This window comes from Sapajus apella, unplaced genomic scaffold, assembly GCF_009761245.1.
Source record: "Sapajus apella isolate SASKATOON/1434 unplaced genomic scaffold, GSC_monkey_1.0 scaffold5, whole genome shotgun sequence".
NCBI classification, from domain to species: Eukaryota; Metazoa; Chordata; class Mammalia; order Primates; family Cebidae; genus Sapajus; species Sapajus apella.
This window is the reverse complement of record NW_022436945.1, coordinates 5,872,810-5,889,676: the sequence shown is the minus strand read 5'-3', so window position 1 is coordinate 5,889,676 and position 16,867 is coordinate 5,872,810. Positions and strand designations below refer to the sequence as shown.

The window sequence follows — 16,867 nt, the reverse complement described above, 5'->3', positions numbered from 1 at the left end:
CATTTGTTGAGTACCTATTATGTGCTGAGTCCTAGTGATGAAAAGATAAACGAGAAAACCAGACAAGAAAATGAATGTAGTAAGCTGTGGAAAATCACAGGCAAGTGCAGGTACTATAGAAGCCAAGCAGGGGAAAGGACAGACTCTGCCTGAGAAACTTAGGGAAGTCTTCACAGAGAAGGTAATGTCTGGGCATGATCACTCCTAGAAAACTGATAGAGAATTCTTGGACCAAGGAACAGTGTGAATCCATTGACATGTTTGGGAGAAATGAAAAATACGATAAGCAGAAAATTGTGACCTAGAGACTCAGGCGAGCCAGGTGTGAAGCATGACTAAATAGATGGTCTGTTGCCAGTCGTAAAGGATCTAGGATGGCCTGCACTGAGGAGATAGGACTTTATTCCGTAGGTAATGAAGAACCACTGAAGGGTTTCAGAGCCATATCTGATCTGTGTGAGGTGCTGACTAACTGCCAAGTTGAGTTAGCACTGAAGGGAGGAAAGATGGGAAGAATGGTGCTCAGTCAAGAAGCTTTTGCAGTAAACTTAAGAGAGGTAGGGAGGATTAAACTAGGGTGGAGTATAGCAAAAAGGGGAAAAAGTTAGTGTTTTAAAGGAAGAATTGGTAGGCCTTGGTAAGAAGAGTGAGGAGATTGTCAAGATTGGCCCTGGGCTTCTAGTACAGCAACTGTGTGTCGCTGGTAAAGCCAGGAACTAAAGTCTGGACTTCAGGAGAGGTACAGAATCAGTGGGCAAGATACCGCTTTCATTTTGTAGGTGATTCAGTGCCTATGAGATATCCAGATAGAGGAAGCTGTTGGAAATATGAGCCAGAGCTGAAGATGTGATGACTTTAGGATTTTGATGTGGTTTTAATTTTAGTTAGGAATATATAGGAAACAAAGTATGTATAGGAAATAAATACTAGAAAAAATGATGAGGACATATTGGAGAATACCAGCATTAGAGGAGGGCTGACATTTTACTGTAGTGAATAGAGCACTGAGCCAGCAAACATTTCAGAGTCAGGTAGAGGTGGAAGAGCTGCCAAAGAGACTTAGATGGGAAAAATTAGCCATTCAAGAGAGAAGAGCACCAGTAAATCAGGTTTGGGTAGGAGGGAGGGATGGGGAAGCTGCAAGGTTGGCTGCTGTCTGGAGAGTATGGTGAAGTGACCCCTGGAGTTCAAATTTCGAGTTCACTAAGGTCAGTGAAAAATTATGTATGTAGAATCACCTCTGCTTCTGAAAGTCCTGTGCTTTTCAATTCTTACATGAAAGAACTGGTATTTGTAGATACCAACTAATCGAAACATACTTTTCTTCCTAATTGGAAAACTGACTGAACTGAGTATGATTCTTTTTATCTTTCATTAGTCTTGGCTGCTTTTGTTTGCAACTCAGAAGGCTTGCTTTCTCTCCTCTTGAGAGAACAGATTTCATTCTGGTTCTAGCCAGCATAGCACATATTAGAAAGTTGCTAACCAGAAGTTCTACCCTACATGGATTTGATTAGACTAAATCCTTTAAATCCAAACATTTGTTAATATGTACAGTAGAGTTCACATGTTGCATACATGTGACCCACATGACTTCAACTGTAAATGTACCGAAGACAGAAAGTACAACACATAGATAGAGTCCACTTCCTGTTGCCTGAGGCTGACATAGATAGAAAGAAGTCTGCTTTTCTCTCCTGCTGTTTCAGCTCCAGATATCTGTCACGGTAACACTGACTCCCCAAACAGATTATGAATTTGGTTTTTAAAGAGAGAGAGAGAGAGAGAGAGAGAGTGTGTGTGTGTGTGTGTGTGTGTGTGTGTGTGTGTATACACATGTATATGGAATAAATCCTAACATAAGCAAGCCACTTGACATAATACTCAAAGAATTAGGCCTCTGTTTAAGTGCTGGAGGAGGTAAGCTGTTGTAGACCTGTTGTTTAGAGCCATAATCAAGTTGGCTTCTCAGTCTTTCTAAGGGCTTTTAAAATTTTTTTTTTTTTTTTTTTTTTTTTTTTAAACAGAGCCTTACTGTGTTGCCCAGGCTGGACTGCAGTGGCGCAATTTCAGCACACTGCAACCTCTGCTTCCTGAGTTCAAGTGATTCTCCTGCCTCAGCCTCCCAAGTAGCTGGGACTACAGGCGTCCGCCACCATGCCCAGCTAATTTTTTTTTTGTACTTTTAGTAGAGACAGGATTTCACTGTGTTAGCCAGGCTGATCTTGAACTCCTGACCTTGTGATTTGCCCACCTTGGCCTCCCAAAGTGCTGGGATTACAGGCATGAGCCACCACACGCTGCCAAGGATATTTTTTACTATAAATTCTTTCCCCTTCACGTATAGGCTTTAGATCATAGCACTCAGAAGGGGCAATTCCTTAAGTAGATCCACATAAATGAAATCAACCTTCCTCCTCTGTCAGTTTTTAGAGGGAACATTAATACTATATTTGGTAAAAAGGACCACAAGGCCAGCTTAGAGCAAAGAGAACAGTGGACAGTTGGAAACCTTTTGGTAACCTGCATTCTGGAAGAGACTTTACCTCCTGCAGAGTAAAAGTAGGAAGGTGTAGATGAAGTAAGGGGTGCTGAGGGGCATTGAGGGGATGGGCTGTCAGGGAAGTGTAATGCACTGAGAAGAGGTGGTGTGGAACATCCAGAGCCTTAGCTTCTCACCTCAAGCTGCCAATTGTAGTGAGTGGACAGTATTTAACTTCCTTTGACCTTGATTTTCTCATCTGAGATGAGATGATTACGGAGTAATTTGCTTTAGAGAAACAAAGGAAATACATGGGTGAATGGAAAGATCCAAGGAAAGGGAGGTTTTTCTGATCTAGTTGAGATTCCACTTTGTATAACTATTGTTAGTATCATGTTGGTAAGTCTTCATTTGGCATTGTTTAGACATTTGTGCAGGATATCTGAGGCTGAACTAAGAAGGGAGCTGGGGTACCAGTATCCATGTAGTTCGCCCACAATGGTGGTTGGACTAAAGCAGTGCCAGTTGTGTGACTTGGCTCCCTTTCGACTCTATGTATCGCTCTGTTTTATATATTTTTGATAGCTGCTGATTTTCCATCCCTCATCTCTGCCAGTCCAGGCAAGTCCTGTATCACCTGTAAGACTCAAGACTGAGCTCTTGAAAAATACTTTTCTGACTATTCTAGCCCTTAGTAATCATTCCCTTCCATATTCCTGTGGCATTTTCAGTTTATACCACACAGAAAAATACTTTTCTCAAAAATGCTTGTTGAACATTGCGTGTAGTTGTTAAGTTCTAGGCATAGAATTATAGATTACGTTTATTTTGGTCTTTTTGTTTTGAATGTATATTACCTATGGCCCTAGCGAGTGTGTAAGTTCCTTAATAAATACTGTTCTTTTTGTTTTCTGTCATTTTCTTTTTCTGTAGAGCTTTCATTATTGAGGTTCCTCAGTGCTGAACTAACAAGAGGGTACTTCCTTGAACATAATGAGGCCAAGTATACAGAAAGAAGAGAAAGAGTATACACTTGTTTGCGAATACCAAGAGAATTGGAAAAGGTACTATTTTTTTTCATTACCAGACATCATTTTGAAAGTTACGTCAAAGTATTAACTATGCAAAAAAAATGGTGGACAGCTAGAGTTGAGTTTTTTAAATAATTGAAATAATGTAATAAGTAAATGTATTGGGGGAGTGGAAATTTCCTTACAGGAAGAAGCTTTAAAGTTACAATTTTTAATGCAAGACCCAATGTTAGGATATGAATAGATCTATCCAAATCTTAACTTTTCTGCCTGTTATTGTCATTGTGTGCTACATCCAAATAACTCTTTTAAGGAATTAATCTCTACTTCTGTACTCTTTTATAAAGTTCCTCTCAGTTCTGTTTTACTAGAAACAGGTTTTTCCTCCCATTCAGCATGATAAATTATTTAATTTCAGCCTTTTTAAAGGTTTCAGTTTCTCAGAAAGCACATATATTTATAAAGATTCAAGACAGTCTCTTGAAAGAAAAATATGGTTTGTTTAATCTTTATCACAGGAAGCATTGCATTACCGGGTGAGTGTAGTAACAGCAGCACTGCATCTTCACGTCTCTTATTCCCTTGGCTGTGCCTTATCCTATCAAGACTAGTAAAGTGGGCTGAGAAAGCAGCCCCTTCTCCCCTAGGTGATGCCAGATTTGATGAATCTAAGCAATTCCAACATTTCTTTGTAAAAGAAAAGAAGAAATAATTCAGCTTCAGCTATATCGAAACATGTTTTCATACTTCTATAGTAACATAAATCTTGTGATAGTCCCGTCATCTTCTTAGAATCATACTTTGTATTGGAGTGGCTATCACAAGAGTTTGGTTGGCTGGATTCATTGGTACTTTGTAATAACAAGAGCTATTACAATGCAGGCAATAAGGAGTAAGGACCCAACTGGTTTGGCTGATACTCTATTTCTGACAATCTATCAGTTTGATAGAAGAAAAAGCCAAATGTAGAGTGACAGTTTCAGAAATGTTGCTTTATGTAGGTTATTGGTGAAGCATCACTTGCTGAAGTTTTAAGGAGTTCTGTATTAGGGTGGGATTTAGAGAGAGCAAATATGGCACTGGTTTGATTGCCTTTGGCGAGGATCATTAAATATGCTTAGCTATGACCGTATTGCTGCATTTCTAGAGGACTAGGGTTCCATGGAGGAGCCTGACGGGCTGACCGATAAGGAGGGAGGAGGATTGGGCAGGACTGTCTGCAGCACTTCTCCTCAGCATAGCAACAGCTCTGTCATATATATTGGGATTTATTGAAGATTTTGTCTGAAGAAAGGAATGGGGTATGTGGATGTTTCTTTTACTTGGAAAAAATTAGATTAAACCTGTTCTTGTCTTAAAAGACTGTTAGCTTGCTTTTCAGCTTTTTTCTAGTAATAAGCCATGAGATGGAAGTGTGAGGACACAATGCAGGGGAAGTGGGTAGGACAGCCTGCTATGTGAATCGGACAGTGCCAGCCATGGTCAGCTTTTGCCCACCTGGCCTGAGCCCTCTACAGAGGAATTTGGTTCCTGCCAGTCTGAGTAGTTATGAACTCCCATTTTTCTCTGGGGAAGACACAGAGGGATTTACCTGTAACCCCCACTAAACTTTATGAACACAACCTGGGGACTGCTTCAAAGTGGGTTGGTGTCTGTCTAACCCCTTTTATTACCCCTCCTGTGGCAAAACACAAATGAGCAATGGCAACATCCACTTCTGATTCTGATACCTCGGCAGAGACAGGCTTGTTTCACGCTTCCTTCTTTCTCTTCTTAAAGCAACACTGAAATAACAAGCAATGTTTTGGGGTAGATTTCTCACAGGAACTTGTAAGTACTTCATGTTTGTATTGTCTGGTCCACTATAGAACCACTAATGGGTCAAGTAATCAATATGATAAGTTGGCATCAAAATTTTTTTTAAGAAAATAGAAGAAGTATCAGAGAACATGGCCTATGCTAAGTATTGTTTCACGAAACTTTGGTTTCATTTATATGAATGTAAATGTATAATGTCAGAAAAGTTGCATTAACACTGCACATACACAATTGTAATAATTTTCTAATGATTTTTGTTTTCCCTGAAAAAGGCTTTAGGGCCTGTTTGGGAAAATTTGATGCAGTCTCTTAGAACAATACTTAAGAAGCTGTATAGCATTGTAGCTAATATTATTTTGTGTTTTTAAAATGAATTCATTGAACACCTGCACTAAAAAACAATTTAGTTTGTAACATACTTCATGCTGCTTGAAGACCATAATTGTACATTTATTTTCTCCCTTATTCTTATATGTCCTAAAGCCTGCTTTCTAAGTAGCTACAGGCCCAAATTTGTTTATGTCTCCCTGTATAGTAGTGACGTTATCTTCATCTCTCTCAGTAGCAGAAGAGAGGAAATACAATTCAAGAAAGAACCACTGATAGGGGATTTGTTGTGATGAGGATCACTTCACATTGGGCGGTATCAGTTGTACAAGGTATAAATGATTTCAAAAATGTAAAGGAGATTATTCAACCAATTTATACCATTCCTGTGAATAAATAACTGCCTGTAGTCCTGGAAAAAAAAAAAAAGAAGAAGCTTTGTAGCCTAAATATACAAAAGAACATCATGGTTTTGTGTTTAAAGCATTTCTTCTTAACTTCTAAAACCAAGTGGGATGTAGAAGAAAGCAGATTTAAGTTTCACTTTAATTCTTGGCTTAAATATCTCTCATAACTGCATGAATTCACTCTGATATCTTTAAAGCCTTTATTTTTTATAAGTAGGATTTCACTTAAAGTTTTTATTATGAGTTGAGAGCCTATCTAGACATTCAAGATAACCTAAATTATTTTTTGTTGGCTTTTTTTTGTTTACATTGCCTATTCTAATATATAAAACCTTACTCATTTTCTTCTTGTTTTTGATAAATGCTATGATATTTTCACCTAATCTTTTCAGGAAGAGAAACTTGAAAATTAAAGAGCACTTTGCTTCTACAAAGGTTGCAAACACCACAAAACATGTAATTAATTTTTATACTTTAAGATAAAGGTCAACTTATCTCTTACTGAACCTGTTTACTAATGTGAAAACAAATCACCCAATTTTTGTGTTACGTTATCATTGGATAAATACCTTATATTTGACATTTAGTAAAGATGAATTGCTTATATATTTTAGATAGTATTTCCAATTATTCGCACATTATTTTCACTCGTGAACTCCTTATTTTAATGTAGGAGTATATAATTTTGGAATGTTTGATTGGCTTTGAGAGATGTTTCTTTTCCATCATAAATGTTTTCCCGTCCTCACAACCCTTGGGTTCTGTGTACCAGATCTTTTACTAACTACTTACATCGTCTACTTTGGGAGCTTTTTTTTTCTTTTCCATACAACCAAGGATATTAAACTATACTTTTTCTGCATTCTAAATTGAGAGGCAAGATAGCGAAGTGTTTAAGGGGATGATCTCTAAAGTTAGACTGCCTAACTCTGAATCTTGGCTTCAAAATTTATTAGCTGTGAGTCCTTGAGCACTTTACTTAATCGTTCTGTGCCTAGTTTTCTCATCTACATATTAATTATATGGTAAGCATGTAAAATTTTTTTACAACCTTCACATCAGCAACTCGTGGTGAATGCATTACTGTGCTAGAGTGAGAGGAATTTAAAGGTTTCTTGTCCCTAGATTACCTTCTGGTGGATGTAATATTTTTCTTTGCAGTTGGGGTAGCTTTCATCTTTGGGATGTGCACAGCAGGAGGTGATTGGGAAAGGTGTGTTTTTTAGGATTTCCGTGTGTCCCAGTTTTATCTCGCATTACACTTTTAATCTCCCTGCTTTGCTTGCCACTAACTTGACTTTGCTAACCCTGCAAGGGACATGATGTTTTGACTCTTGGCCCTCTTGAGTGGCTGACCATAAGCAGAAAAAACCTCTAGGGAAAGCTGTCTTCTTTCCTCTTTCCTTTTAGTCAGGCTATCTGGGACTAAAGCTGATCTCTTTCATGAAGGACATAGCCTTCATGAAATGGCCAAGGACAATGGCCATGAGAGATAGCACACCTTACCATTTTCTGCCAGGCCCTATAGAGTGTGGCCTCAGTGGGCACATGCCTGAAGCCTACGGTTATAACAGAAACAGAGTGCTTTAACCAGAGGCTTGGTGAAATCAGAGATAGGGAGCATCAGTTTTCTAAAGAGGAAATTCCTGGTGAGTGATTTCTCACTGTCCCATACCCCACCTTGACTTGGACACTTAACATCCCACCTGTTGTATCCATTTCTGTGTGAATTAATAAATAACGTTTATTATATAAGGATTAGGTGCCAGGTACTGTCCTAGGCACTTTACATGTGTTTGTGTTCAATCCCTTCAACAGCCTCACAAGATATATGTACTGTCCTTTGTCCACCCCATGTGGCAGTTCTGCATTGACTTCCAGACAGATCTCTCCTTCCACTGTTGTTTGGTGGTGGTATGTGCTAGTAGTGTGTGCTCTCCCTTTAGATCCCCAAGGAACAGTTTACCATGCATCAGGTACCAAATTTTCCCTTTTCTAAGGACTAATTTTGTCATCTTTGTGAATCTAAAGCTACAGTAAATAGTAAAGAATACACATTATAGGATCTTCTGAAATTCCCTGGTATATTTAAATTCTAATTTAGAAAGATAAAGATCACTTATACACTTAATTATTAATTTATTCCATCTGTTTTTAGTACTTTCTATGTTCCAAGAAGGCACTTTTGCAGTGCAGAGTATGGAGATAAATGGGTCTCACACCTAGCTTAGAAGATATCAAATCCATAAGTTATTAAAATACAGGATACAAAATGACAAATCCTTTTAAGTAGTATAAATAAAATGTGAAGATTTAGAGAAGGGAAAGTATGCTTAGACGACAGACCTGGGACAAGGATACAGGAAGGAAAAAGGAAGAGATTTTGTTGTATGGGCCATGTAGGATGGGGTAGGTATGCCAGGAGGATCCAGAGGTGGAAAGTTGTTAGGTGTGGGCAGGAAACCACCAACACATTCTGGAAAGATAGACTGGCCAACCTAGGCAATGTGGCAAAATGCTGTCTTTACAAAAAATACAAAAATTAGCCAGGAGTGGTAGTGCACGCCTGTGGTCCTAGTTACTTGAGAGGCTGAGGAGGAAGGATCCCTTGGGCCCCAGATGCAGAGGGTGCTGTGAGCTAAGATCATGCAACAGAGTGAGACCCTGTCTCAAAAAAAAAGAGCGAGAGAAAAAAAGAGATAGACTGGATCCAGTTAATGTTGAATGATCAGGCTAGAGTTTAGAGTCGAGTCTGTGGAAGGAGATTATTAAATATGTTTCTCTTAGGAATGCTTAAGAAATACATTCCTTTTCTGTATAGACCAGAAAAGCTGGCTAACAGCAGTTTAAACAAGTAGGAAACTGTTTTTTTTTTTTTAAACAAGTCTAGAAAAAAGAGGTCTCAGTTGTTCCAGCAGATTAATGAAGCTGTCATGGACCCAAGTCCTTTTCGTCTTTCTATTTTACCGTCCTTGGCAAATTGGCTTTGGGTCCTCTTGCTTGTTATCTTCTAGTAGAAAGACTATAGCTGCAACCTCAGCGTTACATCTGCATTATAAACAGAAAGAAATGGGGTGGGCTTTGCCACCTTTTTGACTATGCCTTTTATAAAGAATTGAAAGTTTTCCCAGATGTAGCCTGGAATACTTCCATTTCTGTCTTTTTGTCCAAACTGAGTTACATAGCCATCTCCAGCTGCAGAGGAGACTAGGACAGTGAATATTATGCTTTTCCAACAAACAAAGAAAAGAACTGAGAATGGTTATAGGGTTAGCCATCCCTCAGAACTTTCCTTTTGGAAAATTCGTATAGTCATATTCAACATGGACTGGAAATGAAACAAGCAAGGAGAGCTTAAGATCCTTCTATGAATATAGTTAATATATAATTTAATTCTACAATTAAAAGTCTAATTTAATTCTACAATTATATAATTTAATTCTGCAGATTAAAATCTTTGATTTATTTATTCCCCCTCGAAATATTTATTCCTTGTGTTAAATATGTCAGATGTATGTTGTGATTATCATGAAGCCTGACTTTTCTTTTGTAATTCTGTGCTTTTTGGCAGGTCATTATTTTATTATTACCATGCCTTGTACATTATAGTTATTTAATACAGTTTTCTAAAAATTAAATTCAACTACTTAGTCTTAAATGGAACCACTTAGTGTTCTTAGGAATGTAGCAAGTTTTTATAAGCCTTCAATTTGTCAGATTTAAAGTGTAAGTATTGATATATTATTATTACTAGGCATAGACTATTACTGTTGAAGGAGAGAAGGGTTACTGTCATACAGGGGAATTATTTGTGATCAAGCATCAACAACCTTAGCTTCTTATCTTGGGTCTATTTGTAATCGCTGAGGCCTGATCAAGGCATCAAACCTCTCTTGAGTTTTACTTTCTTCATCTATGATTGGAAGGTTGGACCTAGGTCGTCTCAAGAGGTCTAATAGTGCATTATTCATTGAATGAGTTTGCCTATGAGGAATGGTGAGGGCAAATGGGAAGATTTAAATGTCTAGTAGAGTAACTTAGTTTTGCCTTTTTGAGGGTCATGGCGGGGTTAACATTTAGGAAAAAATAATCCAAAAGTTCATTTCAAATGAATGGACTTAAAATGTCATATAAAGCCTTTTTGTTATATGTCAGTTTGAGGTATTTGCTCAGAAAACATAATGACGGTTGTTTTTTCTTTATTTCCGTAAAACATTCCTGGGCTTTCATTGTGAAACTAATAGAGAGTACTTACTCAGACCGACATTTGTGGCAGTGTTTTCTTGGCCATCCTACTCAGTTTCTAATTTCATGAAAACATGTTTAGAGAATCATCCCTCTAAATTCTTCTCATGACGCAGCTCTTGCTGGTGACACACCCTTGTGCAGATTCCCTACCCCATCCCACCCCCAACCCCAGCGTGGCTGCTGAGAAGCAGGAAAGCCAGTGGGGATCCACACATCTGAGAATCTCAGCAGCCTTGGCTGGTGCTTCTCCCCTTCTCTCCGAGGCTTGTCACACCCTGCTTGTGGTGGTGATGACCACAGCTTCCACGTTCTTTCTGCAACTATCTTATCATTCTTAATTTTCTCAGGGGAGGTTGGGCATGTGAGAGCAAAGCCTTTAGGCCTCTACCACATTTATTGATGTATTTAAAAGATAATTTTTGAACTTGGCACTGTGGGACCATGCTTATCTTTGTGATTCGATCACTTATTTCTCTCATTCAGCTTTCGAAACAGTCTTAAATCTCTCTTCTGTGTCTTTCCATTGTCCTCTGTCAAGCTGCTGTGATCATTCAGTGATGGCTCTTCTCCTTCTGAACTGTCCTCTCTGCTCAGTGCAGCCTGCTGTGGTGCTGTGTGCTGACCACTCCCGAGAAAGTCAATCTGATCCTATATAAAAGGTGTAGGATCAGAGCCTAGAGCAGCAGCTAAGACCTCTGTTCCTTAGCCTTGCCCTGGGACCCTGAGGGCACTTCTGCCTTGCTGCATCATTCCAGCCCCTCAGCAGGAATGCCACAACCCTGTCTAAGCCCTGTCTATAGCAAGCAAAATAATAGTTCCTACCTGGTGGGTTGTTGTGAGGGTTAAGTAAGTTAATGTTGGTCATGTGCTTAGAATATAACAATATTCAACATGGATTGCAAATATGAGAAGCAAGAAAGTCTCAAGATCATTCTATGTGCATAGTCCTACAAATTAAAATCTTCAATTTGTTTCTTTTCCATGGCTACATATGCGTAACCTTGCTTATCATAGGAGAACCTGGCTAATGGTAATCCCTTTGTTAGCCATCTACTAGAGTATAGACTTGCTGGGGCATGAATTTTTTAAGTTAGATGATTAAAATGATTTTATTGTAGGGATGACCTTGAATCTGCAGTAATTACTTTCAGTCATGTGTATTCTTGTTGATATACTGTTCCCCTTGACATTCTACTCCTAATTGATCCCTGCATATAGGTTTATTAAGAACTTCTTCATTCTCAGCAGAGATTTATCAAAAGTACATGTTTTAAAATAATCTTCTGTTTAATTAATCATCTTTAGGTACCTCTTTAAAACAAAAAGCTATAAGTGAAAACATTACCTAAGCTCATCACCTGTGTTTCCAGAGCACATCATTCATCTGGCACTTACTGCACAGTTTGTGTCAAGCTCACTGGGTTGTGATTTCCCAAGAGAAGATGTCTTTCCTCCCAGTGCAGTGTTAAGCAAGATATGGTCTCTGCTTTTACAGGAGTAGATCCAGAGCTTTAGCAAAAGCTTTGTAAAACTGAAACTAGGCCTCTTTACCCCTATTTTCTACCCTTCAGACCAGCGATCCTCTACTAGCAGGTGATATTTGGTGGTTGTGGTGGAGGAGATGTTATTCAGAATTTCCAGTAGATGGTTAGTGTTATTCAAGGAGATATATTGCAGAATTGTTATGCTGCTTTCATTTTAGCCATAACATTTCATTCATTTTGAAATTTCAAATGCTGCTAAAAGAAGGGCAGGAGATTTTTGTCAAAGGGAAACATAGCTTTGTTTTGTTTTTTTTTCAAGGTGAAGAAACCCTGCCTCATTCCCCACAGAAAGAGGCTGGCATTTTTATTTGTTTGTTTCTTTTGAGACAGGTATTTTTCAAATGCTAAGAGCAGTACTAGTAGGTTCAAAATAAATATAATAAGAGCAGGCTGTAGAAATTTTCACAAGTGAATATTTTGTTTACTTACAATGCCACAGGATAATTTTGATTTTGTAATTTCCTTAACATTAAAGTTCAGATGTTAAAAACTTATGTTAAACCTTATTTAAAAATATGTATAATGGTAAATCCAGTGGTGAGTGAGACTAGAAGGATGAATGAAAGTGTCATTAGTAGAAATAGTGTTTCAGTTTTCTGCAGACTGAGTGAAGTCCTGGCTCTGCCTCTACTACTCAATAACCCAGACCAACTTCTTGTCTCACTGCAGCGTTTGGGTGGTACTGGACTGCAGCCATGCACAGGCAGGCCCCAAGCCCGCACCTGGCCAGTGCCTGGTTACATTGCCCAGAACCTGTAGAAGGCTTCTCAAGTCCTTCCGGACAAGATCTCTCAGAGACAGAGAGGCTGGAACATTTCTGTCCTTTGATTGTTTTCACTTATAATTTTTTATTTTAAAGAGGTCTCTGAAAATTAATAATTCAGCAGAAGATTATATTGAAACATGTACATTTTGGTAAGTCTGCTGAGAATGAATTTTAGAGAACATTTTAAAATTGTATATCTGTGGTTTGTAACTCAGTACTTTTAATTCAGTTTTGTACAAAGAACTTCCCAGTGTGTTCCCACCCATAAACTCTTGTGCAAAGCTTTCTGTAGTCAGTTTGAACTGAACTGTCTTCACTGCCTTGGAAGCTGCCTAGGAGGGAACTGAATTTCAACCTGGCTGCCTATCTGGGACTTGATTTTCAGGCTGAGTTGCCACTTTTTAGTGGATCACAAATTTAGTGAGAGCAGCAACATTGTTTCTTTTTATAAGGAAAATAGAAAATACCCTGTATTTCATAGAAGGGAAGTATTACTTTCATGAAGCTTTTCTTTTTTTTAGTGTGTTTACAAACCTGTGCATAGTGAATTGCCTTGTAAAGTATGTTTCCAACTGTGGATTTTGGTCAAAATTTGATCCTCTTATTTGGACAGCGTACTTCTTTACAAGACTTTCACCTTGTTAAAGAAGGGAACATATATTTTATTCATCTGTCACAGTCTCTGCCACATAAGAGTTGTTCAATAAAATGATTGAGGGAGGGATAAAGGTACAAATCCGAGAATAAGCCCTAGAAAGGTTTTCATGGAAGGCTTTGTGTAGCATTTTATATTCCATCCCTGGGAAATGCTTGTCAATCACAGAATGGAAAACAGCTAAAAGTCTCATACTCTAGTATATAATTTCTTCTTGAAGTATTTTCATTATGTTTTGGTACTTTGCCATATGTTGCTTTTCTGATTTGTGTTATATATGTAATTACCAGTTTAAGGAGATGAGATATTCATTATAAGTTTTCCCTATAAAGGTTTGATACATGTCAAGTTAGATAAGGTGAGATGAAACTGGAATGACAGGACTGCGGAAGAAAAAAATGGGAAAATGGGAAGAGAGAGTGATGAGGAGCTGATGTGCAAGGTGTGGGTGTCAACTAATAGGAAAGATTGTTACCTCTGATTTAAACTGTCAGAGTCCAGAATTACTGTGCTGCTTTCATTTCAATCACAACATTGTGTCTATTTTGAAATTTCAAATGGCATTTAAAGAAGGGCAGGAAATTTTTGAATGGCATATGGTACCAATTCATTACTTTATAGTCACACCTTGTGTATTTTTTTGTTTTAATTTTTATCTTAATTTTTGTGATTACATAGTAGGTATATGTATTTATGGGCTACACGAGATGTTTTGATACAGATACGCAATGCGTAATAATCACATCATATAAAATGGGGTATCCATCCCCTTAAGCATTTATCTGTTGTGTCACAAACAATCCATTTTTACTCTTTTAGTTATTTTAAAATGTACAATTAAATCATTATTGATATAGTCACCCTGTTATGCCATCAAATGCTCTGTTTTTTTTTGTTTGTTTGTTTTTGTTTTTTTTTTTGTACTCATTAACCATCCCCATCCCCACCACCCTTCCCAGCCTCTGGTAACCATTCTTCTACTCTATTTCCATGAGTTCAATTGTTTTGATCTTTAGAACCCAGGAATAAGTGAGAACATGCAGTGCTTGGCTTATTTCACTTAGCATAATGGCCTCCAGTTTTAGCCATGTTTTTGTAAATGAAGGATCTCATTCTTTTTTATGACACCTTGTGTGTTTAAGGGGAAATTTTTATTAGCCATTATTTAAGAGTGCTTCAATACATTATAGTTATTTGGTCCAAATAAGAAGGAAATAGTAATTACCTATTTTACCAAGATACAGTATAGATTAATTGAAGGTGTAAAAGTACACATTCTTATTAATAATGTATATTCAAAGCTTTTAATTCTTGATAACATTTTTAGAGCTAGCAGTAAATCTAAATATGTAAAATGTTTGTCTTTTATAAGTTTGATTCATTAAATTCCTATTATTCCTGCATTTTTAATGATACTAGGCAAATTGGCAAGACAAGTTAGCACAAAGAAGCTACCTTAACTCTTATGCCTTGTAAAAATAGGAAGATCTTTTTGCTTTGCTAAAATTTTTTCAAAGAGGGAGTGTATAGGGCCTGACTGGGACTTGAATCTCAAGGCCTTGGGCAAATATTTGGCCTTCAGAGCCTGGTTTCCTATTGTGTCAAGCAGTGATGATAATAGCTATCTCAGAGAGCTGTTAGGAGGGCTAAGTAGTAAGTGCTTACCACCACACCTCGAATACTTCAAACACAAGAGACCTCTTTGCACAGTGCCTTCAAATTCCAGGGTCATCGTGTAAATTCAGTAAGTTACGCAAATATAAAATCCTCCTGCATGGAGTCAGGCTCACACTACATACAACGTGAGTTTCTTTATATCCTTCAGGGTGAATGTTTTCAGGATTACACCTTGTTTACTTTTTAAGGAAATTCTTATTTTCATATGTAAGGAATTTCAAAGAATACTGTGTTTTATGAGAAAGCATAACATTAGAACAATAGATACCTTAATTGAGTCACGTTTCCAAACTCTGAAAAGCATTTCTGTGGCTTGTCTTTTGTATTGTGTATTCTCACACACGTGAGTGATTTCTTTTCACCCATTTGAAATTTCTTTAGATTGCAGCCACTTATTTCCTTCCATTCAAATGTCGAGGTCTAACATAGTCACGGGCCAAGTCTAACATAGTCACGGGGCCAGAACAGTGTGAGCAGACCATTGCCTTGTCCACCCAGTTTATGTGACTGCTTTAACGTGTGAAGGGGAAGGCCTATTAGACTTGTGTTGCTGTTGTTTATCATAAACAATACTAATACACATTCCTCCAAGCCAGAGAAAGGTGGCTGTGCTTTTTATTTTTAGGAGAGGGTGTTTGTCTTCGTGATTGCTTTCCGCCTCTGCATTCCCACGCATGCTTCCCTTACCTGGAAAGCTTCCTTCCTCTTCCTGCCTCTGCACCTGCTTCTGCCCAGTCCACCCTCTCTGCGTAGCATACAGCCCTTATCTTCTCAGATGTCTTTCAAGGGCCTCCTCTCCTGTGGACCTTTTCCTGACTCTCCAAGTTAGTTTGGCCTTTGGGCCTCTTCTGTTTCCTATGTACTAGGTCTGTCATGGCAGCTGTTTGACATTGCACTGGCCTAACTGCTGGTGTTTCTTTTCTTTTTTTGCTCTTTCACCCAGGCAGGAGTGCAGTGGCATGATCTCGGCTCACTGCAGCCTCTGCCTCCCAGGCTCTGGCGATCCTCCCACCTCAGTCTCCAGACTAACTGGGACTACAGGTGTCTGCTACCACACCCCACTAATTTTTGTATTTTTAGTAGGGGTGGGGTTTTACCACTTTGCCCAGGCTGGTCTCAAACTCTTGGACTCAAGCAATCCTTCTGCCTTGATGTCCCAAAGTATTGGGGTTACAGGTGTGTGCCACTGTACCTGGCCCTGCTGGTGTTTCTTGTGCTCAAATATGAATAAGCTTACTGAGGACAGGAACTACTGGCTGGTGTTCTATTTGTCTTTGTGCCTACTGGGCTGAGCATGTTACTTGGCCATATTACCAGCTTCATAGATGTTGGTAGAATGAATAATGGGTTCATCCTGAGTGAGAAAGACATCCACACACTCTCCCTGTCAGCATCCTGCATACATACTAATCTTCCTTCTGGGGGATTGGGTTTCTAGCAGTTTCTGCCCTCAGCACTGAACCAGCAGTTCTCTCACAAGGAGGGAAAGACTTCTCAGTGACAGGAGAGTGATAGAAGAGGACCATGAACTCGACATGGACCTTGCTCAGCTTCCTGCTGCACTGCTTTGTGTATAAGACAGAAAACATTCAACACTGGGACTCTATGCTAATATACCACATGTAACGTAGTAGTTTAGCATTGTAATTTTACCGCTGTTTATAATGAGTCTAAATTGTTGAAAACATAAAAGGGCCTATATATTCAGATTTTAAAATGTGGCATATATATGTATAGCATATTTTTAAGATATTTTTATCCAAAATTAATTAAAATGTATTCTTTCATTTAAAGACGTGTGTATTAGTTTACTAGGGCTGCCAGGACGAAGTACCATAGACTGGGTGGTTTAAACAACAGATATTTATTATCTTGCAGTTCTGGAAGCTGGAAGTCTGCGATCAAGTGTCAG

The 16,867-nt window shown here is 38.4% G+C and overlaps 1 protein-coding gene across 2 annotated transcripts in view; it reads left to right on the top strand.

Moving 5' to 3' along the window:
* The window catches only part of TAPT1 (transmembrane anterior posterior transformation 1), a 69,850-nt gene that overhangs the window by 10,569 nt on the left and 42,414 nt on the right, over positions 1-16,867 (top strand). For both annotated transcript variants that reach the window (XM_032273055.1, XM_032273054.1), the window contains exon 2: positions 3,416-3,546. In XM_032273055.1, coding sequence (XP_032128946.1) covers positions 3,416-3,546 — 131 coding nt within the window. The remainder of the gene's footprint in view (positions 1-3,415; positions 3,547-16,867) is intronic.